The sequence below is a fragment of the Cebus imitator genome, unplaced genomic scaffold, assembly GCF_001604975.1.
Source record: "Cebus imitator isolate Cc_AM_T3 unplaced genomic scaffold, Cebus_imitator-1.0 Scaffold103, whole genome shotgun sequence".
In the NCBI taxonomy this organism is placed as follows: domain Eukaryota; kingdom Metazoa; phylum Chordata; class Mammalia; order Primates; family Cebidae; genus Cebus; species Cebus imitator.
Window position 1 is genome coordinate 1421854 of NW_016107418.1, and position 23920 is coordinate 1445773.

A 23920-nucleotide genomic window follows, 5' to 3' on the forward strand; every position below is an offset into this window, starting at 1 on the left:
CCACTGCCAACCCAAGGCCTTGGCATTTCTGCCACATGGTATTGCTATTTGCTACAGTGACTCACTTTTAAACTCCCAGTGCCTAGCAGAGTGCCTGGCAAGCTTGTTTGCTGAATGAGAGAATGAGTAGTGACATTTCCTATCAAATGATGCATTATTATTTACAAAGTGATTTATTTCCCATGCATGACCTCATCCTCACAACTACCCTACTTTACCCCTGAAGGTAGGCAAGACCATTTTACAGATGAGGTCACATAGCTGTAGGTTGGAGAGGTGGCTTTCAGACTCTAAATCCATCAGGATTTATATATAGGTGTCATATTGAGACTGCCCTTTCTCAAGTACTCTGTCAAAGGAGTAAGAGAGAGATGAATAGGGATTCAGGAGTCGACCTCAGATTTAGGAACAAAATGCAGAAATCACAAATGCCCATTTGAATGGTCTCTCAAGAATGGCATTATTTTCTCCTATGTGCTAATCACTGCAAGGCATATAGGTTTTCAATTACATTATGAGTTACATAGAATAGAATTTAGGATCCAGATGGGTAAACTGGTGAATCTCCATGTAGTTTGTAGTAGCTATTTCCTGATACAGATTTGATATGATAACACTGTTGTATGTAATAGAGTTTTGGTAATTTCAATTAAATAGTTTGTAGCTTTATGGCCCTGGGTCTTCAAGGAAACACATGTTCAAACATTCTCATTGCTTAATGAGATCCTTGTTCCTGTTGAACTTCAGTGACCTTATAGGAAATCAATGATTGCTTTTGTTCTTCAAAATGTAATGTTGAGGAGACCTAGATGAAATCACTCTACAAAATGCGTTGAGATTGCAGGATGTGGGGAGTGTGCTGTAATTAAAATGAATTATTCTGCTTGGAGGTACAGCATATTTTAGATCTGTGTGCATATGGTACATAAGGGAATTTCTCTATGCAGAATTATTTTCTCCCAACAGTTCTCGTGATCACAGCACTCCTGGTAAAAGGTATCACCTAACTCCCTGGCAGCAGCTCGTTCAAAGCAAGGGAAGGGAGCTTTCGTTTCCTCACAACTGTTGCTATGGGGGGCGTGGCTTCGGAGCCGAGCGTGGACGAGTTCGGCGGCTCCCTCCCCCACCTTCTTAGACTACACTTCCCGTGATGCTCGAGGGTGGTCTCCGTGGTGACGCACTTGGTGTCCGCGGAGGGAGGAAGGGGAAGGGGAAGGGGACGGGGGCGGTGGCTGCACCGGAGGGGGTGGGGGGTCCGTGCTCTCCCCGTTTCCCCTACTTGCGCTGTGGCAGCCGCCGCCGCCATGTTGGTTTGAGAGGGGATGACAGGAGGCGGCCGCGGCGTGTGGGACTGAAAAGTGGAGAATTAGGAGGAGCAGAAACAAAGCTCTGAGAGGAAACCCTTCCCGGGCTGAGGAGAGGGAGGACCCGGCCTCTTCCGGGGACCAGCCGAAGTCGGCGTCGCCCGGAGCTCGCGAGGCCGGGGAGGGGAGGGAAGGCGGAGACCTGGGAGGCGGTGGCGGGGGAGGCGGAGGCAGAAGAGGAGCGCTGAGGAGCTGGAGACTATGCGCCCCGACCCCCGTTGCTGCCCGGAGGCGCCCGCGGCCTGAGCCCGGAGAGGTTGTGGAGTGTCCCGACCGGCCTCAAGCACCCCCGCGCTCTCGGTCCTTCCCCCTCCGGGCTTTCGCTTTGGTTCCCAACTAGTTAAATGCCCTTGAGCGCGGGTTTCCGCGGCCCGGCTCTCCGCCCCGGCGGTGCGAGTTGAGCCGTTTCCCCGCGCCGTCCGCGCGCCGTCCGCGCGGCGTCCGGAGAGCGGCCCCGCAGGGTCCGCGGCCGGTGTCCGGCCCCCGCTCGGCCGCCACTCAAGGATCACGCGTCGATGTGTAGCTACATAGTTATCTATGTACATCCACGCTGGGGCATTTTTCTCCTGCTTAATGAGGACTTGACTGGGGAGCGAGTGTGAATCATTACCGGGGCTGGGAAAGAGGAAGGCGGATTTAACCCCCTCCCACCCCGCTCCATGTCCGTGTGTCACTCGGCTCGGTCCACCTGGCGCGGTCGGTCCTGGGGGTGCTGCTGCTGCTGCTGCTGCTGACGACGACGACGACGACAGGGGCTGCGCTGCTGTCCCAGGAGTTTCCTCCCGCTCCGGCCACACAGCTCCTGGGGATTGTTCCTTCTCGCACCAGAACCTCGGCCTGGCTGGCACTTTGGCCCCGAAATAACTTATTTTGGGGAGAGAAAGCACATCACGAACCAGTCAGAATCGTGAAGGTTTATTTCTGTAGCTTGAAGACTTCTGCTCTTTTTTGTTTGTTGTATTTTTTTTTTTTTTTTTAATACTTCTTGTGTTTTTTATTTTCCTGCTTCCTTGCGATTCTTTGCAAATGGACTTCTTGCTTTTGCCTTGAGTCTTCTTTTCACAGTTTCTTTTCGTAAACATCTGGGTATATGTCCAACGGCAAGATGTCCAGTAATGTCCCGGCGGATATGGTAAGTGACGGATAAGTTATGACACTCTGATTTAATTGTGGTTTCCAATCTTGTTTAATCGGAAAGACGGCAGGCGTGGGGCAAAGGTTTGCTGGGGACTGTCGAAAAGCCACCGTGCTGAGCGATTTGGAGAAGTTGCAGCTTCTGGTTTCCTCCTTTTAGAAAGTACTGCTTTTAATATGGGTTCTCTCATTTGGTCGTGTTTTCTAAGTCATTGAAGTCAGTGGAGAAGTAGGGAAATGGAACATGGTAGCTTGAGGGGACAAAATATCTCCCTCTTTGCTAGAAGCCTCCCAACAGTAGTATATTAACGTTTCTGAAAACGTCAGTGACAGTGGGCAGAGCCGAGGACGGGTGTCCCTACGAGAGAATAGGTAGGGAAACGGGAATCTTGCTTTATGACACAGACGAGATCATCAGTGCAGTGGAGACGAACTTGATATTTTTCAAGAACAGTGATGCACGTCTCTTCAAGAAAAAGTAGATTCGAATTTGCTGCCAGCCTTTTGAAATGTCGGAACACGGACGGCAACAGAAATATTAAGATATTCTGGGATTTTCACAAACGTAGGCTGACCCTGTGTTGGTACTTATGAGTATTCCAGGGCTTTTTAATGCCAAATATTTATTAATAGTAGATTCCATATTAGACAAAAAGCTACGGAAACATAGTATTGAGCCTCGATCACTGAGTGTTGAGAACTTGAAACAAAAAGTACTGTTGTTTATTGACGCTTTTTGTTTTGTGTATAAAGGTTAAGGTTGTGAGTATTGACTAACAGCAACCGTGTAACCTTACAGTGCTGGAGGATTGGTTTGTGTGAGTGTGAAATTACACTTTGCAGTTCCTAAGGACAAACATAATGCAGTTAATTAACAGGAAGAGGAATAATCCTGTTTATGAAAGAATTGAAGTTAATGTAGTTGTGCTCACATATGTTAACATTTGAGTGTTTGTGTATTCAGTGGAAAAAAATTGAACTTTGCTGATGATTAAATTTTATTTAAAAAATTAAAAAAAAATTTTTTTTTTTGAGCCCGAATTTCACTCTTGTTGCCCAGGCCGGAGTGCAGTGGTGCCATCTCGGCTCACTGCAACCTCTGCCTTCCGGGTTCAAGAGATTCTCCTGCCTCAGCCTCCCAAGTAGCTGGGATTACAGGCTCCCACCACCACGCCCGGCTAAAAAAACAAATTTTTTTTTTTTTTTTGTATTTTTGGTAAAGGCAGGGTTTCACCATGTTGACCAGGCTGGTCTCAAACTCCTAACCTCAGATGATCCACCCATCTCGGCCTCCCAAAGTGCTGGGATTACAGACGTGAGCCACCGTGCCCAGCTTGCTGATGATTAAATTTTAAAACGCCAGATGTTTCTATAGGATCAAACCTCATACACAGATTTTGTAGCAAAAATTAAATGATTCTAAATAGTTTACTTTGACCTTGATTTAAAAGGCATTTTGCTCTTGTTTAATTTCCCATTTATTGCAAAGTGAAACACAGGGTTCTGTCTCTTAACAGAACAGTGTTCTGTTGTGTCTTCATACCAGCCTTACACTCTCCTTCCGAGTCCTAAAACTCGTGCATTGTCCTTTTAGTTTTCCGTTCTCTCCTGGTGTGCACACATGAAATAGCCTCTTGCCTGGTTAGGTACGGTTGGACCAGGTTTCCTCCAGACCGCCCTTGAAGTTGCCGGGAGCAGTCTCTAGACAGAGCTGGGAAATGCTATTTCCCTTGTTTGATGAGTGATCTGTGGGTTCATTGCCTCGAGCAAAGATTTGCTCTCCCGAAAGCCTCCATTTTATATCATCAAGCACAGTGCAAGATAGGTTAACCCTAAGTACCATCTATTCTCTCTTGGAAGTTGGAATGAAATAGATGTGTGTTATTAAAACAGTGCCACTACTTCCTTTAGGTCCAATGAAGAAAAGCTGGAATGTGCGTAGCATCAGTCATAGATTGAGATGATTTGGGGAATACTGTTTCCAAGTCAGAGAGAGGGTTTGGAGGCTGATGTTAAGATCAGAAGACTGGGAAGTGGGCGCAGGGTTTTATTAATATGTGCAATTATAAAATACAACAATTTGTCTGTTTTAGGCTGTATGTTAAGGCCTTGATGATTCTGTGGTGCTTTGAGATCCCTTGATTAAAGGTGATATGCAAGGGCAAAGCAATATTATGTAATAATGACCTGATGATGCTATTTCAGAGTGGGTTCTAAGGTACAGCACAGGTTTGATTGTTCTGAGTATGTTTTATGTCTTGTTTTCTAGCTGTTCAACTGGTTAGAGATTAAGATTTTTTCTTTGTGAAAGTCTTATAAACGTTCATTTTCTTATTAACTTTGCATTTTTACTTAAGAAGTGTCATCGTTTGCTGTATGCCTAGAATTCTCAACTTTTTGAAATATAGCATGATGAATATTGGTTAGAAGCTGTTGATTAAATGCTTCAGAATTATTATACTTTTTATACCATTAATAATTGACAATTGATTTTACTTTACATTCATGATGGAACAAATTCACCACTCTAAATCTTGAAGAGCTCTCACCACTAGCATGGCAAAGCAAAGCTAAGGACATATCCCTTGCAGCATAACCCTTAATTGATCGGGATGTGTACTGTTACAATCCACTAAACTTGCCTTTATGAATAAATACGTTTAGCTAGATGCAGTAAAATGTTAAGCTTTCTCCTAGTTGACAGTATGTGCTATTTAGAAACAAATGTTACACTCTTACTTTTTGTTGGAGGTGTCATTTCTATTGAAGTCAATCTTTTATGTGTTAATTGTGCCTGTCAGATGTATAGGAAAATCCTGTTGGGGAGATGGGATGGAGTGGTGAAGTTACAATCTCTGTCATATTTTCAGTAGAGAGAATTTATTCTGGAACTACAATAATTACTAAATCAATTGATGTTTTTGGCAAAGTCTTTTTAAGGCCATGATTATGACTTACTTTAAAAATTGATTTTTTGGCATTGGTTTTTGTTTTGCTTGAACTCACATTTAAAATTTATTTTTAAACATCCAATAAATTTTTGTGTTTAGCATAAGGAGTCTCATTTTTAATAATCCAAATGTCAATATTTTGGATGAGGGAATGGCACCCCTAGTGAATGGATTTGCTGTACCCTTTAAAACATAATTTGTAGTTGGTACTTTTACTACATTCTGTAATATATATGTTCTATAAATATTACAAGTGTATTTATTTGAAATATTGGTTTTTCTTTGCTAAGAGTAATTGAGTTTGAACTAGATTTAATAACATCCTAGTGTAGTAGCTTATTTGTGAAAAAAATCTGAAAATATCTAAATAGAATATCATAATACGTTGTATTTAAATTATTTGTTTATTTTTCAGCCAAGATCATAGTTCATGATGTGGCAATATTCATCATATATAGTTGCAGTGTGACTTATGTTAACCACTGTAGGTTTTCTGCAAGAAAATATTTACTGCTTATGTTAATAAGGTCTAAAACTGGGCAGCAATGGTAATTTTGTTTTGTGGATTGATAAAGTTATCAGGAAGTACATTCTTGTTTTTATAAGAGTATTGTATATAATATTTAGGCTATTTAGAGCTTTGGACTAAAATTATACTTTATAGTATCTATTACATTGAAAACTTTAAGAGAGAAATTGACATTGTGAGAATAATGGCAAAGCAATTTTGTGATTCGAAACATTTTAGTTGATAAAGCAGTTAAAGAAAAGCCCTGTATCTTTAACAACTGTTAACGTAGAAATTATAACAGAAAACAATTTGTAATAGGAGTTAAATGAGATAATGACAATTCAAGTTTTTTCCAGTATATTTTATGTGCTTAATGAATATTTTTATTGTAGTTTTTGTTATATCACTTCCATTCATGGAAGAATTATTGGAGCCCTCTTGTGGACAGGAAATTATTACTAAAATGTATTTCCTTTCAAAGTGAACTTTTATCACTTTTCCAAGTTAAAGTAAAATGACAAATGTTGAATATACTAGGAGAAAATGCCATGAAAGTAAAAGGCCCAGAAAATAGAAAATTTTTAACACTGAGAAAAGAATACTGAGATTTAATGCCGAAGGACTTTTTCCTCTTTATTTATAGCTCCTTTTTATTTTTCTTTCTTTTCCTAGATTCTTCTTTCAAGTTTAAGTTGAAGGGTTTTATAAAGCCACAGGTTAGATAAGTACTGTTTATATATATGTGTGACTTGAATAGCTTAATGACTAATATATTAAGCATTGAATGTTTCTCTAAATTTTTACTTGAATGTATCTCATTATTTGATATTTTGAATTAGACATTTTTATTAAGAAAAAAGATGACATGGCTTCCCTCAGCTTCGAATTCCTTCTTTCTGTCCCTGAATCCTACCCCAGCTTGTCTCTGAAATGGTCTTTAGTTCATTTTAGGCCACAGTGATCTTTCCTTCCTGGAAACCGTTTTCCTTTAGTGCTTTTGACATTCCTCTTACACAGGTATCAAATTTCTATGGTTATAGTATCACATTTATTTCACCTCTGATAGTTCTTAGACATTCAGAAATTGCTGAGTGACTTTCTTGACTCAAAAAGTGTTACTGTCTTTTTTACTTATGGAAAAAGTAAATATCGTTCCATACTAATAGTCATGTTAAATGTGAAATCTGTAATGTCTGCTTTTGTTATCACTTGGAATATGAAAACTATATTTGTAGTATTAAAGCTTGAAGTTATTTTAAATTAGGGGATAAAATACTGATGGCACTAATAGTTTTCATAATATAGAACAGTAAATGTGTTTTAGGAGACTGAAACATATACTTAGTAAATGTGCTCTTTGATTTTCTAAGTTTTATTCTGGGAGGGAAAAAATGGAGTGAGACTGTAGAATTCATGGTAACCTGGAAACCTTGATAATAAGTTGTTCTGAACTAGTAAATTTTCTGAATACTTGGAGGTTGAGTTTTAAAATAGCACAGTCTAACAATTTTGGATTACCATTGTATTTGCTTAAATGAAGTATACTATGCCTAATTTAACTTATTTTTGGTGGCTTAGAGCTACAATTTGAATAATATTGATTGCATTCAATCAGTGTTTATTGGGTACCTGTGTCTGTAATATGGTGGTAGTATTCACAGGTATAAGCTGCAACTATAATACCCTCAGCATCTAATATAGATTGTGAAGCTTTATGCCCTTTACTAGATCAGTAATTTACAAAGTAAGGTGAAGCAAGTAAATTTTGAGGTGTGAGAAGTAAATGTGAGAACTTTATTTATTTTGCGCCCCAAAAGGGAGAAAAATTGAGCTTCTGTATTCATACTATATGAATTGGCTGTGAGGTTTTCTAGGTCCACCCACATTCAGGTGCTCATGGAGAGTGTGGTTTGCTGAGGGAAGATGTATGAATTCTGTAACATAAATGCCAACAACAGCACCATGAGTTTCTCAGAGTTTTTCCAGTTTTTCTGTTATATAGTCCTTTTAAAAATACTTTTTAAAAGAAGAATCTACGATACTTTGTATTGAGATGGAGACAGGAACAGAGGTTTGCTGTCAAAGCATTTAAAAGAGTTGTGGAACTCAAAGATGAATCACATATTTTTATTACAAAAGATGAGAATTCTATATGCTGTTCTTATCCATGATGACAAGAGACTACCAAAAATAAAAATCAGCAGATATTTTTGAGAAAACAATCTCTAAGTTGTCACTTCAAGGCAAAATCGACATTTTAAACAGTGAGAAAAAGCCTGCTTTACAGAACAAAGAAAAATTATGGAGAGAACATTTTGAAAGCCTGTTGAGGTATTTCCAATCTGTTGAAAATCTTCCTTACAATGAATTTTAATTGATTTTGGACAATTTACTGGAAAGCCAAACATTTTAGTTTGTAAAGATATCTTATTGCAGTCAGGAAAAAGAAAATTTTAATAACATTAATATCAGGTAGCTGACATTGAATAAAAACGTTTACATATTTGGTGATAGAATGGAAAAGTAATATGATTTAGTAAGTTAGTAAGTGACATGTTCTTATATAGAGCTCATCTTTGTAAGATAAGTTTTTTAGTTATGACTTACAACAGCTCTTAAAACCAAGTGTCAAAATACATTGAACTTCACAAATGGAGAAACTAAGATTCTAAAAAATAGAGATATATTTAGTAATAATGCTCTCAATATGTTAATAGTATTTTTAGTGATTGGAAGATTAAAACAAATTAATATTTAAAATAGTTGGTAGTTAAAGTAATAAAAAGTAAAACAAAAAATCTTTTAATTTCTGTTTTATACTATATGTATATTTATAAATGAATACACATATACTCTAGGTATGTGCCTCAAGTATTTTATATTTGGGATCTTCAGTGAAAAAATTTTAGAAGCCACTGCATTAGGTAAAGATTTGTGTCTTGTGCTTGATAGTTAAGAGTTTTTCTGTCTCCTGCCTTGTTGAGCCGCTGTTTTTTCTATGATCAGTGTGTCTTCTTATTCCTATTTACAGTTGCTGGTTTTAACTTGGTATGGAAACCATATTTCCCCAGTTTATTAAAAATGATATATGTTTAAAGTGAACAAATGATGTCTGAGTAGGATTTTTAGGAGTAACCCCACAACAAAGTGCATGATCTTTTATTTCATGGACTTGATTATGTCTGTTTTGGTTGCTTAGAATTCTCATTATTCGGGAGCTAATTTTCTCGTTGCTAGCTATGTTTTGCAGAGATGTAGATTCTTGATGGTAAAGAACTGGTTAGCTGATAAAAAATAAAATTATGTATGTAACTTTACTTTGAGCTCATAGAGGGGAGAGAACTAATATTTGTTGTGTACTTGCTAATACCAGGCAGATGCTTGGCATTTTACATTATGGCATTTAATTTAATCCTTACAGTGACCCTGGGTAAATATAGTTGGTATATAGATAAAGAAACTCTTAATGCCCACCAGGTGAAGACCACCAGGAATGTATCTGTAGTGAAACAAGTCAGGTTGACTGGTTTGCAGCTAGGAAGAGCACATGCTAGAGGAATCCGGCCAACTGTCAGTTAAAGGGAATAAGAGGGCCAGGCCTGTAATCCCAGCATTTTGGGAGGCTAAGGTCCCCAGAACAGTTGAGGTTAGGAGTTCAACAGCCGCCTGACTAACATGGTGAAACCCCCATCTCTATTGAAAATACAAAACTTAGCTGGGTGTGGTGGCAGGCGCCTGTAATCGCAGCTACTCTGGAGGCTGAGGCAGAAGAATTGCCTGGACCCGTGATGTGGAGGTCGCAGTGAGCAGAGACTGCAGTGAGCTGAGATAGTACCACTGCACTCCAGCCTGGGTGACAGTGAGACTCTTTCTCAAAAGAGAGAATGGGAGGAGTTTTCAGTAGGGTTTGTTTGGGCTGTGCTGGAAGAGGGGGTACTCCTGGATTGAATGCTATCATACATCAGGTGGAGGTGAGTTAGTAATTGGGTTTCTCAACAGTCTTTGTTTAGGAGACAGGATAAATGAAGGGGACTTGGGAAGTCATTGGTGAAAAAGCACTAATCACAGAAAGGGAGATTGTTAGTCATTTTGGAGCTGTAGTGTGGTTGTGGGAAAAACTTTGTTACCTATTGGTCTTCTTTGTATCTTTCAGATATCACAGTCTGGTTATCAAACAAGCTCATTTTTACTGTCTTACAGCCTAGGTTCAGAGAGGGTAAGGAACTTGTTTGAAGTCACATAGCGAGGAAGAAGTTGAGCAAGAATAGGAATTTGGGTCTGGTGGCAATAGTGATAAACATTTACAACCCTCCCCACAACCATAACTGACCTAACGTAGCTGAATCCCTCAGGCACATTATCCTAAGAAGAATGCCTTAAATTCCTTCCGATACCCTGATACCTTGCTCCAGGGAGTCCCTGCTAATTGGTCTGAGCTAGCTTGGTAGAAATAAAACCTATTTTATGTATCTTTGCAATATACTATGTAACTTTTGGATTGGAATTATTTTAATTAAAGTTGGTTGTCTTAGTAATTGGTCAAATTAAAGGGAGTTCCCTTTAAACTTGTTGGAATTTTGAGTCTTCTTGTGTATATATTTGTTACACTGTGGATTTTTCTTACAAAATACCACTTTGAATGCTTTGTATATGTAGCAAATAGATTGACTTGTAAAGGATTTAGTGCTTTCAGGGCATTTTGTTTTTGTCTCCATACTTTTAACTGTAGATATATATAGAAAGAGAAAGGGAGAGAGAGGGAGAGATTCTCTATTGATGTATATGTAAATGTATACATCAATATATACACACACACACACACACACACACACACACAGAGAGAGAGAGAGAGAGAGAGAGAGAGAGAGAGAGAGAGACAGAGATTGATTCTCTATTGATTGGTCAAATCTAGTAGCATTTTTGGTCTCACTAAATATGTATTTGGGCAATTTTCTGATTAGATTTTGAGAAGAAAATGTTCTTTCTGCTGAAGAAAATTGTTGAAGTTTGACATTAACACTTTTGTTTATGTACTTAAGATGGCAATTTATTGTGTCTAGACAAAATGTTCTTATGATATATGTTTTTCTTTACTTTCATATAAAACTAGTGTTTTTCTTTGGCTTAGAAATAGTCTTGCTTTTGTATCCTGCTATTTTCATTTAGTCATGTTAAATCAAGTTTAACCTTAAGTTGCCTCCTTACGTATTTTAAGTTCAGCCTATATTATGAACATCTATCTATACAAATAAATATAGAACCATATTATAATTTGAACTGATTCTGTATAATTTATATACAAAGATGTATATAAATTATTTAGCTAATTCCATCTTCATGAGTATTTAGAAACTATTATAAGCAATGACATAATGGATATTCTTAAACATATCTCTGTGCCTTGTCTGATTATTCCCTTGGGACAAAACTTTTAGTAATATAGTTGCTCTCTTAAAAAATATGTGTTAATTTTCGTATGAGTGTGAAAGAGAAGGATATCTATTTCCTAATTTTAAAAAGCATCTTTGAATTTCTGGATAAACCTAACTTTTTCATTACACATTACTCAAATGTTATATGCTAGATAATACTTTATTTAGAATTTTTTTGTTGTTCACAAAAAAATTGGCTAGCAATTTTAATTTCTTGTAAAGTCTTTGACAGATTTACGTGTCAAGATTATGCTGACCTCATAAAATGAGCTGGGAAATGTTTTTTAATTCTCTGGAAGAGTTTGTGAAGATTGATTTTATTTCATCCATAAATGTTTGAAAGAATTCACTGGTGAAGCCATCTGGAGTTTTCTTGTAAAGATTATTGATTCTGTTTCTTCAGTACATAAAAAGCTATTTACATTTTCTATTTCTTTGTCAATTTTGACAAGTTTTGCTTTTTAAGGGATTTGTCCATTTTGTCTGAATTTTCCAGTTCAGTTAAAGGGTTTTTTGTGTATTCTTTTATAATTGTTTTGATATTTGTAGCATCTGTGATCTCTCCTTTTTAAAACCTGCTTATTGGCAATTTGTGTCTCTTTGTACTCAATCTTTTCAGAGTCCATTTTCAGATTTAATGTTGTTTTAAACTTGTTACTGATTTCTGCCTTTACCTTTATTTCTTCTATTTAAAAAATGTTAATTTTCTGTTCTTTTTTAAGTTTTTTGAGATGGGTCCTTAAGTCATTAATTGTCAGCTTATCTATTTATTTTTTTAAATCTTAATCTTTTTAAGAGATGGGATTCTCACTGTGTTGCGCAAGCTGGTTTCTGAACTCCTGGGCTCAACTGCTCCTTCCTCCTCAGCCTCCCAAGTAGCTGGGAATATAGATGTGCAGACCACGGTGCCTGGCTCCTTTGTGTTTTTTGTTTTGTTTTGTTTTGTTTTTTAATATTTTTTGCAATTAAAAAAATATATATGAAATTCCCCTCTAAATGTAACTCAGATGGATCTTACAAGTTTGATGTATATTGCTTTTATTATCATTCAATGAAGCGTATTTAAAAATTTCCCTTGTGGTCTAAGCATTTGGGGATTTTGTAGCTCTATTTTTGTTACTGATATCTAGTTTGTTATCTGTTGTGATTTGGAGCTATTATTTCACTTGTGGGTAATTTGTTGACACTTGCTTTATGGTCAGTTTTAGAAAATTGAGGACAGTGTGCCATATATAGCAATTAAGTCAAGTTTATTAATCATGTTCAATCTATTACTACTCACTGTTTCTGTCTTTTTAAAATCACACAATTGAGAAATTTGTGTTAAAATTGCCAAATGTGAACATTTGTCTGTATGTTTTTAGTTCTTTCAAATTGTGACTCACGTTTGGAGGCTAAATTATTAGCTACAAATAAATTTATGATTGTTGTATCTTCCTGTAGTATTGATCTTTTTATCATCTTGATGTCTAGTAACATTTTTTGCTTTAAAGTTTTTTTGGGGGGATGTTAATACAGCATTCTTCTTGTTTTCCTTTTCATTCATTTTCTTTACACCTCTCTTTGTCCTTGTACATAAGGTGAATCTCTTTAAGCATCATATAGTTGGGTTTTTGTTTTTTTTACTAAGTTTGATAATCTCTGTTTTACCTCTACTGTAAGTACTGTACCACATTATTTGGGTTTAAATTTACCATTTTGCAATTGGTACTTTTACTTCCATCATCAGTTCTTTATAACTTTCCCTACCATTTCTTGTTTTCTTTTGGATGAATCAAATAGTTTTCCATATCCCTTTCTCTTAGCTTCTCTGTTATAAATTATTTTACTATCTTTACTGATTAGCTTAGAGATTACAATGTACATCTTTAACTTTTTTGTCAATCATAAATTTTTGCCTCAGGGTAATGGGAATGGCCTTTTAATTTAATTCCATTTACCCCTCTTCCAGTCTTTGCTTTGTTTTCAACCCCAAAGATGTCATTATTATTATTATTGTTAAAATAATAGTAACGGTGGTAATAAGAGTAATATTGTTGTTAAAATAGTGATTACTCATTTAACTTTGTCCTTACATTTACCCTTCTGGAGGTCTTCATTTCTTTCTTTTTGATAGTATGTGCATCTGGGTAATTTTCCTTTTATCCAAGGAACTTTTAGTGCAGGTCTTCTGGTAATGAATTCTCTGTTTTCGTTTGCCTGAAAATGTATTCATTTTACCTTCACTTTTAAAGGGTCCCTACTTTATGCACCTTCAAGATGTTGTTTTATTATCTGGCTGCCACTGTTTATGTCAACTCAAGCTTTTGGATTTATTGTTATTCCTTTGAAGTTAATGTGTTTTCCTTTGGCTGTTTTAAAGATTGTATCTTGTCTTTAGTTTTCACTAATTTTACTATTGATGTGCTCTTGTATAGCTTCTTTTTTTCTTTTTGTAATCTGCATAAAGTTTGTAGAGTATCTTGAGGTATTGAGTCAATCTTTGGCTTACTATCTTTTGTCAGTTGGGAATTAGCTAAAATTCTTTTTTTTTTTTTTTAATTTTGAGACAGAGTCTTGCTGGAGTGCAGTGGCGCGATTTCAGTTCCCTGCAACCTCCACTTCCTGGGTTCAAGTGATTCTAGTGCATCAGCCTCTCTAGTAGCTGGGATTACAGGCGGGTATGACCATGCCTGGCTAATTTTTAAATTTTTAGTAGAGATGAGGTTTTGTCATGTTGGCCAGGCTGGTCTCAAACCCCTGGCCTCAAGTAATCCACCTGCCTCAGCCTCCCGAAGTGCTGGGATTACAGGATGAGCCACCACACCTGGTGCAGGAATTAGCTAATATTCTTTAAGTATTATTTCTGTTCAACTGTCTTCTTTCCTTATGGGACTACAGTTACATGTGGGTCATGTCACTGTTTCCATTCTTTTTTCCCCTTCTTCTAAGCCTGGAGATTTTCTAGTTAGCTATGTTTATGTTCACTTACATCTTCACTGTCCAGTATCCAGTTATTTCTAATTATTGAGTTTTTAATTTTAGTTTTTGTGTTTTTCATCCTGTAACTTACGTAGAATCAAGTTCTTAGGATGTTTTGATCTGTTTTCTTGAGTATATTAATTATTGTTGCAAAATTCCTGTCTGATGACCATCATATCTAGATTGCCTGTGAGCCTTTTTCTGTTGTTTTGTTTTTGATAATTTGATCCTTTTTCCTTGGGTGCCTGGCAATGTTTTATTAACACTGTGATGAAAAATTATAGAGGATCTGAATTATGGCCATCTTTCTCCAGATAGGATTTAATATCCTTTGGTGAGTCGTTAGAAAAACATTGATCACTTTGATTTGTACGTTACTGATACAACATGAGCTTGAATTCAGAGCAGTCAGGAATTTCTGATAGCCTCACTACTGGTGTATAGCCCTTAGCTAAGATCTCAGTTGAAAGTTTGGCGTATTTACCAAGATACCTCTTCCTTAGCAAGTCCTGAATTTCAAGTATCATGAGGCTGATGAAAGCTATTTTTAAACCTCTTTTCAACATCTTTTTGCTGGGATTTCCTGAATTTCAATCCATGCTGTTTATGATTCAGCACGTAACTGGAGAGGAAAAGTTGAACAGAATATTGGGTTCCTTTCTTTGAGGTTCCTTTTCATTTTCCTGAGATCCTCAATTCCTGGCTCCCTGATGGTATGACATTCACTTTTTATCTTCCCAGCCCAGTGAGACTCATATAAGTTCTGGGATGCTGCTTTCTGCTTTGCCTATTACTGTGTGCTGATTAGCAAATACCTTAGGGGGAATTGAAGTGACATCTTCAAACTGTTTTCCTTCTCTAAGGGATCTTGGCTCCTCAAGTCCTGGCTCTTGGTTCTTCTCCCTCAGCCTTCAAATAGCTGGGAATTTAGGGACATTTTGTATCACTTTTATAGTTGTTTTCAGTGTGAAATTTGCTCTGGTATTGCTATTCTCTCATAGGTAGCCTAATTGGCTTTTCTTTTTGTACCCTGGTTTTATTTTATTTATTTACTTTTGCTCTTTTGTACTGTAGAGTCCGTAGTCCTCTCTCTCTTCTCTCCTTCTAGTTGCTAAGAACTAATCCTTCTACTCTCCTTTACATTCTTTGTAGTACCTTTTCCAAAAGTACCTTGAATGTTTTCCACTGAAGAATAAATTCCATAGAACAGAATTACAGATCCTTACCATGGGACTTCAGTGTTCTCCTGCATGATCTAGCTCCTGCCTAACATGATTATCTTATCTCATTTGATTTCTTATGCTTTAATTATACTGGCTCCTCCCAGTTCCTCAAACATGCTGCAAGCCCTATCCCACAGATAGGCTGAGTCTTTGACTAGGATATTCATCAAAATACTTTTTTTTTTTTTTTTTTTTGAGACTGAGTCTCACTCTGTTGCCAGGCTGGAGTGCAGTGGTGTGTGATCTTGCCTCACTGCAATCTCTGCCTCTGGGTTCAAGAGATTCTCCTGCCTCAGCATCCCGAGTAGCTGGGACTACAGGCATGTGCCACCACGCCCTGCCGATTTTTGTATTTTTAGTAGAGACGGAGTTCCACCATGTTGGCTAGGATGGTCTTGATCTCTTGACCTTGTGATCCACCCACCTTGGCCTCCCAAAGTGTTGGGATTACAGGCAATGAGCCACTGCACCTGGCCTGGATATTCATAAGTGTACTTCTATACTCTCTCTGCATCACTGAGTCGTCTTAGGATACTCATACTACTTCTGTACCCTCTGCACATCTGCATGGCTAGTTTTTCTTTCTTCAGAGAAACTTTTCCTGTCATCTAAAGTTGAGAGCCCTTACTCCCTTGGTTTCTGTTGTAAGACCCTATTGATTTTTTCTGGAGCATGTATCACACTTTGTAATTTAGTTGTTTGTCCACCCCTGTAGGCCATAGATTCCAGGAGGGTGGATATATATTTTTTATTTGCTGCCGTAACCAGTACTTACGATGGTGCCTTTTGTATAGTAGAGTTTTATTAAATGTTTTTGAATTAAAGGAGTAAAATGATTGCTTACAGACACTGTGCCAAGCTTATTACTTGAAACAAATTTAATCCATCAAAAAACTTTCAAAACAATCCTATCAGGTAAGTAGGTGCTACTGTTAACTGCATTTCACTGATAGAGAAAGTGAAGCTTAGTAATGTTTGATTGTTTTCCTGAAGCCAGCTAGCTAGGTAGCCTTTTTTATGTTCTTGGATTTTTTACTTTTCTAACTCTTTGACCATTCTTCACTTTGTCATATTCTCTTTACTATATTTTAAAGCCAATGGTTATGGTTATACTAATACTGTGATATTTCAACCTCAGCTTCTTGCCTTTGCTTAACATTTAATTTTTAACATTTTAAGTTAGCTTGTAATTTAATAATTTAAATGTCAGTTTTAACATTTGTGTAAGTCAAAATGTCAGAAAATAAATTCGAAATTTGAATTGAAGTTTTGAGAAAACATTAACCGAAGTTTGGTGTCTTTAATAAGCCTTAAGTACTTTAAGTGGTGGATTTGCTATGTGGCTATCAAGTGTTGTGAGGAATTTTTCCAGCTGTAAAATCTTTCTCATTACTTTGTGACTGTAAATAGAAAGACTGTAATAATAATTATATATATTTGAATATGTTACATCATACTTAAAGAAAACATTTTTGAGCCTTTTATATTTAAAGGACTATTTAGTTATCCATATTTTTTCATTTTAGCATCCAAAAAAGATCAATAGAATTTTCCTGTTAAGTATCAGTTTTATGCTTACTTACTAGTCTACATGTAATCGTTCTGTTCTTTTTATTTCTTTTTCTTTTTTTTTTTTTTTAGACAGAGTGTTTTTTTTTTTTTCTTTTGTTTTTTTTTATTGGTTCAGTCTCGGCTCACTGCAGCCTCCTTCTCCTGGGTTCAAGTGATTCTCCTGCCTCAGCCTCCTGAGTACTGGGATTACAGGTATGCGCCACCATGCCTGGCTGATTTTTGTATTCTTTTTTTTTTTTTTTTGAGACGGAGTTTCGCTGTTGTTACCCAGGCTGGAGTGCAATGGCGCGATCTCGGCTCACTGCAACCTCCGCCTCCTGGGTTCAGGCAATTCTCCTGCCTCAGCCTCCTGAGTAGCTGGGATTACAGGCACGCGCCACCATGCCCAGCTAATTTTTTGTAGTTTTTAGTAGAGACGGGGTTTCACCATGTTGACCAGGATGGTCTCGATCTCTTGACCTCGTGATCCACCCGCCTCGGCCTCCCAAAGTGCTGGGATTACAGGCGTGAGCCACCGAACCTGGCCGATTTTTGTATTCTTAATAGAGAGGGGGTTGCACCATGTTGGCCGTGATGGTCTCGAACTGTTGACCTTGTGATCTGCCTGCCTTGGCCTCCCAAATAACTCCTGGGATTAACAGGCGCGAGCAACTGTGTTATTTATTCAGACAGTTAATAAGTATTTGTTGAGTACCTCCTATGTGGCAGATGCTCTTTTAGGTGCTGGTGTATAGTGGTCAATGAAGCAAACAAATTCTTCTCCCAATGGAGTTTACGTTACGTTTAAATAGTAAAGATACAGATATTGAACAAAATAAGTGAAGTATATTGTATATTAGATGGTGATAAGTATTACAGAGAAAAATAAAGCAGAAAAGGAGGTTGGGAAGTGCTAAGAGTACGTCTGTGTTGTTCAGTTTTAAATAGTGGGATGGGGAAGGGCTCACAAAGACGTTGACATTTATGCAAGCGTATAAAGGAGGTGGGGGAACAAGCCATGCAGCTATCTTGGGGAATTGTATTTTAGGCAGAGGGAATGTTGCCTCATTGGAGTCTTTGCTCTTTTTAAATCTCTCAGTGTGTCTTCTCCCATTTCCTCCAATTTTTATGTTTCTTGTGATATTTGTTTTCTGTCCTGTATGATCTCAGTGGTCTCATTATTTTCCTCACTAATTTGGGCAGCAAACATTTTTGGGTGCCAGTGCCCTAGATAGATCCTGTCAATAGTCAGAGCCAATCATTTTTCTCTAATGTGTTTGAAATTATTTCTTCTTTTATCGCCACTACTTTTTAACCAGATCTCATCCAGACGTCTTTTTATTTTAGTTATCTGCTACTATCCGCCTTCCACCCTTCTCCCAGATTTGTCTTTGGAAAATACAGATCTGAGTTGTCTGACTATAGTACCTACTAATGGGTGGTTGTCACTCACATGCTAATCCAGGCCAACCTCCTTACCATGACAGTATTAAGGTTCTTGTCTTGGCAGTTGGGTCGCATTCCAGCCTCATCTCCTGCGATTGGCCCCTTGTGTGTACCCTGTGTTTGAGTTGTAATGAACCTCTGTTTGTCCATAATCTTTCCTTTAACTCCTATGCTTCTCTCATCCTTGCAGAACCTTTCCTTTCTGCTTAAAGTGGACCTTGACTTCTTTTTACCTTGTTGAATTTGCACCTGAGACTTGTCCTCAACTGCAGTGCTAATTCCTTGGTAATGGTTTATAACTTTGTCAGGCAGCTAGACACTGTAAGTATAGAACATGCTGGGAACTCCAAATTAAAAATGACAGTTGGCACAAAGCTGACTTCTGGGAGGGACCATGGAAAAGTAGCCAGAGTGGCAGGCTAGCTTTTTCCTTCAGGGCTTGCCAGCAGTGTAAAACATAGACTCCAGAGGAACAGTGCTAACTTAAATCCCATGCAGGTGTCAGTGTCTCTGGTTCTGATGGCCCAGGGATTTCTAGGTAGTAGTGAGTCTCAGCATTATTTGTCATGTAATCATACTGTTAGATGCAAAATGCTTCTTAATAATCACAGGCTGGTAGGTTATAGCTGTTAGTTAAACATCTTCTTTAAAATAAATGTAAGAAATTGGACAATAATAATACAGACATAGAAGATAGATTACAGAAGTTAGGTAAAAGGATTGGAATCCTAGCTAATTCAATGAAATTCAGAGCTGGGCCACAGAATTAGTTGCTCCTTCATAAATTTCATTACCTGTGCTTTAGCAATTGTAAGTATTTTTATGTGTTTCTCCCACTAAACAGACTATGTACTCTTTGAGGGCAGAGAGCGGCCTTATCTTTCTAAATCCCTGTGTCTAGCACGGTGCCTACGAAATAAGGAAAACTCAATGAATGTTGAGTTAGCACTGCAGCTGTCTGATATAACTTTGCACAGTGATGGAAATGTTCTTTATTGTGTTGTCTAATAAGGTAGCCATTTAGTGGCTACATGTGGCTGTTGAGTACTTTCATCCTGCTGGTGGGACTGAAGAACTGAATTTTTACTTCTATTTAATCTAAATGAAAATATCTGTATCTAGTGGCTACTGTTAATGGACAGTACAGTGGTATGGTTTATATAATTCTTTCAGTGGACTAAAAAGATCTTTGACTTTTTTTGTTTTTTGTTTTGGGCTTGTATTCCAAGTGGTACCAGATTGCTAAGCTTTTTGTTTTACTTTTTGTGATTTTCAGGGTTTTTTTGGTCTCTTCATGTGAATATTCTTTTTATTTTCTTTCTATCATTATGTAAGCTGTCATCAGCCTTTCTTTTAACTTTACTGATTTTAGTCAACTATGATATAGAAAGACATATAATCAAGCTTGTAGAATTACCTTTTTAAAAAGAGCAAGTAGTATAGGAATCTGGGAGTCATTTTGATCTCTTCTCAGCTGAAATTTGTGAAAGAAGAGAAGGTTAAAAAATAGAAATTTGTGTGACCATTCAGTTGAAGAAAAAATATCAATATGAGATTATATGAGTCACCAAGGGAGGGAGGGAGGATACCCTGAAGCCACAACGCCTCATTTTGGGAACAAGGGAATTAAAAAAGTGAGAAAAAGAACAGAGTTACAGGAAAAAAGAAAAAAGCTGGATTATCACGTAAGGCATCTAGGGAGAAACCCAAGGAGGAAGAGTGGTCAGCAACAGTAGATACAACAGGGAGGTGAGGAATATGGACTAAAGTCCATTTTGTATAATTTGGCGAAAGCTATATGGGTCTTAATATATTATCAGGTATTTCAGTGTGGTCAAGACTGTTTTTTAATGTAATTGTTGTAGGTTTCTTCCATATTGATATGCTAGGCATAGAAGGATTTAGTATGTCCTTTTTTGTGGAAGTAATTTTTCCATTCTTGTGCCTGTATCTGTATTTTCCCAACACTTTCTAATTGTCAAAATATTTTGCTTTACTACTGCATATAATCAGGATAGGCATTAATAGTACTTGCTTTTTGCTCTGAAATTATTCCTTTATGACCCTACACAGGTGAATTTTTCTATTACAGAATATGTAGTAGGGTTGTTGGTTCAGTAGCAATCATCTAGTTCATGCTTTGATGCAGGGTTTACTAAGAGATGTTGTTTCTTGTCAAATTCTTTGTACCCAGAGAAAGACAGTTTTACTAAAACATTGGGACATCAGATTCCTGGCTGGCATAGGAAGAAAGCAAATGGCTTTTTCATTCCCCAAACTACTGTCTACCTTATTCCTTTGGGACTTAGAAAAGGCAGCCAAGAAAAATCAAAAGCTGAGAATACATTTTCCCTAAATATCTCTCTTCTGGGTTCATTGATGAGTCGTATGTACTGCAGACTGCAGATGTAAGCTTGCTATTATGTTTCTGCTTTTCATATTATCCCAACACACGATAATTTTTGAAAGAAATGCTTACATATCTCATTTCTCAATTAGAACCACTAGATGGACAGCTATAATCTCCCTCAAATAGTTCAAGTGGCTCTCTGGCTGGGTGTGATGGCTCACGCCAGCACTTTGGGAGGCTGAGGCGGGCGGATCACAAGGTCAGGAGTTTGAGACCAGCCTGGCCACCATAGTGAAACCCTGTCTCTACTAAAAATACAAAAATGAGCTGGGCATGGTGGTATGTGCCTTGTAGTCTCAGCTACTCAGGAGGCTGAGGCAGGAGAATCGCTTAAACCTAGGAGACGGAGGTTGTGGTGAGCTGAGTTCATGCCCCTGCACTCCAGCCGAGGTAACAGAAACTCCATCTCAAAAAAAAAAAAAAAAAAAGTTCAAGTGGCCATCCTAGGATGGACAAAAGGGCCTACTCAGAAACCGTAAAACCCTTTTTTTATTTCCCAGGTGACTTGAATAACTTGTATAACTTATAATTACCTGAAAAACTCACCAAAAATAATCACAAGTTCGAAAGGGAGGTTTTCCAGAATAGGCACATCAGATTATTACAAAGATAGGAACAATGGTGTACCCACTTACAGTCTGTTTGATACATAGTATATATGTGGTCACATTAGATGATTAGTTTAAGCTAGAAGAATAACTTTCCCAATTGATCATTCTTTTCTTAACATTTTAAGAAAATAATTTAATTAAAAATAATGAGTAATTTCTTATAAATGTATAATTGATAGAAATATTTTAATAAAATAAAAATAATACAAAAAAATTAACTTTTGTGGGAAGTAAAAAAGTTCTTCTTTAAAGTTTCCTTTCTTGTTAAAGAATAAATCATAAGTGTGCTAATAATTCTTTAAGTCTTATTCTATGTAGCTGTTAAACATGCTATACTTGTTTAACAGCTCGTAATACATTCTGTATCCGTGTACTTTAACCAAAACATCTGTGCTGGACATGCTCACAGGCATGTCCTAGCTCTCCATTGCTTTCATCTGTTTAGCAAAGTTTTAACTTATTAGCCAATCGGGTTTTCGTTTAGATTGTAAGGTCTGGCTCCAGCCAACAAAAATCAAACAGAGCAGTAAGGACAACCCCAAATGCATAAGATATAAATTTGTCTGCTTTTCCTTTGTTCATTGTATTCTCGTAGCAGAATGGTTGGTGAGAGTACCCTTCCTGTGGTCCAGGAACTAAAAATCACATTGCTAAAAAATTCTTTGTCTCAGTGCTAATTTTTCTTTGAGCACCAAGCATCTGTTTCCAACAACTTTTCAGAAAGAAAGCTAATTATCATTATGCAGTGTCTGCTAGGTTAATGTAGTTGCCACTCAGCCATAGATAAAATGAACTTATCCTTCATAGTAAAATTAATGACATTTATCCTCTCTGTGATTTCTCAATGTACTTAACCAGTGGTTCCTAAAGAGAAGTATTTATGTGGCTTGTCCCTTTTTGCCCTTTCTTGGCCATACTCTCTTTATCTGTCTGAACTTAAAAATCCAAATTTACTGTTTTGTTTATTGTTCTTTCATTCTAATTTTTAACTAATTAGAAAAACAATAAGATTATTGTCAAACTTGTAAAAATAGAAAGCATTTTCAGGAAAATAATGCCATTTATAAAATTCTGCTTCTCACATACGAATACTATTAAATGTGTTTTCTCTCTACACTCCAGATTTATTCTGTGTGATGTGATGTGTATGTGTGCGTGTGTGTGTGTGTGTGTGTGTGTGTGTATACAGTTGATAATTCATTTTGAAATGTTCTAATTTGGGGAGGTCTTAAAGATCAAATTTAATTACGTGCCCTTTTATGTGCCCTTTTCTGTAGGCAATTTAGAGTCACTCAAAAGAAAACCTTTAGTTCTTTGAGTTTTTCCGAAGGATAGAACAGGTTTCTTTTTGACACCTCATAGCTGTACCGTTTTTCCTTTTTAAAATGCAGTCTTTGGCTAGGTGTGGTGGTTTGGGCCTGTAATCCCAGCTACCACTTGAACCAGGAGTTTGAGACTGCAGCGAGCTGTGATTGCACCACTGCACTCCAGCCCAGGTGATTCTGTAGATTAATATGGTTGTGCCAGTAACTAGAAACACTTTTCTTATTTTAATTCAGTAATTTCACTAAGATTAAAGCAAATTAAAACTCACCTAAACCAGACTATTTCAGTAGAATCAAAAGGAGCAAAGGCTTTGGTTTATATTTGAAATTTGTGGGATGCTTATTTTAAAATCTTTGGGATCTCACAGAAGGACTCTTGTTTTTAACTGCTCTCTCCCCCAGTCAGTACTTTATCCTATTGCTAGGTTTGTAAATACATATATGGTGTCTATATATATCTCTGTAGTACACAAGACTTTTGAAAAGAATCTTTAGATTTTAATTATATTTTATTTACTCCCCCTTTCACCTGCTAAAATTAAATAAAGTAAAAACAAATCTCTAAATGTGCGGTTTACAAAGTTTATACATACATTAACTTTTCAGAAATCACATTTGTATAAAGTACATTAATTGAGTTCAGTGTCTGCTAATTTATAAGATATTTTCCCGGCCAGGTATGTTGGCTGAGCCTGTAATCCCAGTACTTTGGGAGGCTGAGGCACGCGTATCACAAGGTCAGGAGTTCGTGACCAGCCTGACCAACATGGTGAAACCCCATCTCTACTAAAAAAAGTATAAAAATTGGCCAGGTGTCATGGCACATGCCTATAATCCTAGCTACTCAGGAGGCTGAGGCAGGAGAATCGCTTGAACCCTTGAACCCGGGAGGCAGAGGTTGCGTTGAGCCGAGATCTCGCCATTGCACTCCAGCCCTGGCAACAAGAGCGAAACTCTGTTTCAAAAAAAAGAACAAAACAAAGATACTTTCCCTGTCATGT

The 23920-nt window shown here is 37.4% G+C and overlaps 1 protein-coding gene across 1 annotated transcript in view; it reads left to right on the forward strand.

The window, feature by feature from the left end:
- Positions 1 to 2246: 2246 nt before the first annotated feature.
- The window catches only part of UBL3 (ubiquitin like 3), an 82778-nt gene continuing 61104 nt past the window's right edge, over positions 2247 to 23920 (forward strand). Inside the window, exons 1-2 of the mRNA XM_017537486.2 lie at positions 2247 to 2331; positions 2434 to 2496. Coding sequence (XP_017392975.1) covers positions 2455 to 2496 — 42 coding nt within the window. The 5' untranslated portion in view covers positions 2247 to 2331; positions 2434 to 2454. The remainder of the gene's footprint in view (positions 2332 to 2433; positions 2497 to 23920) is intronic.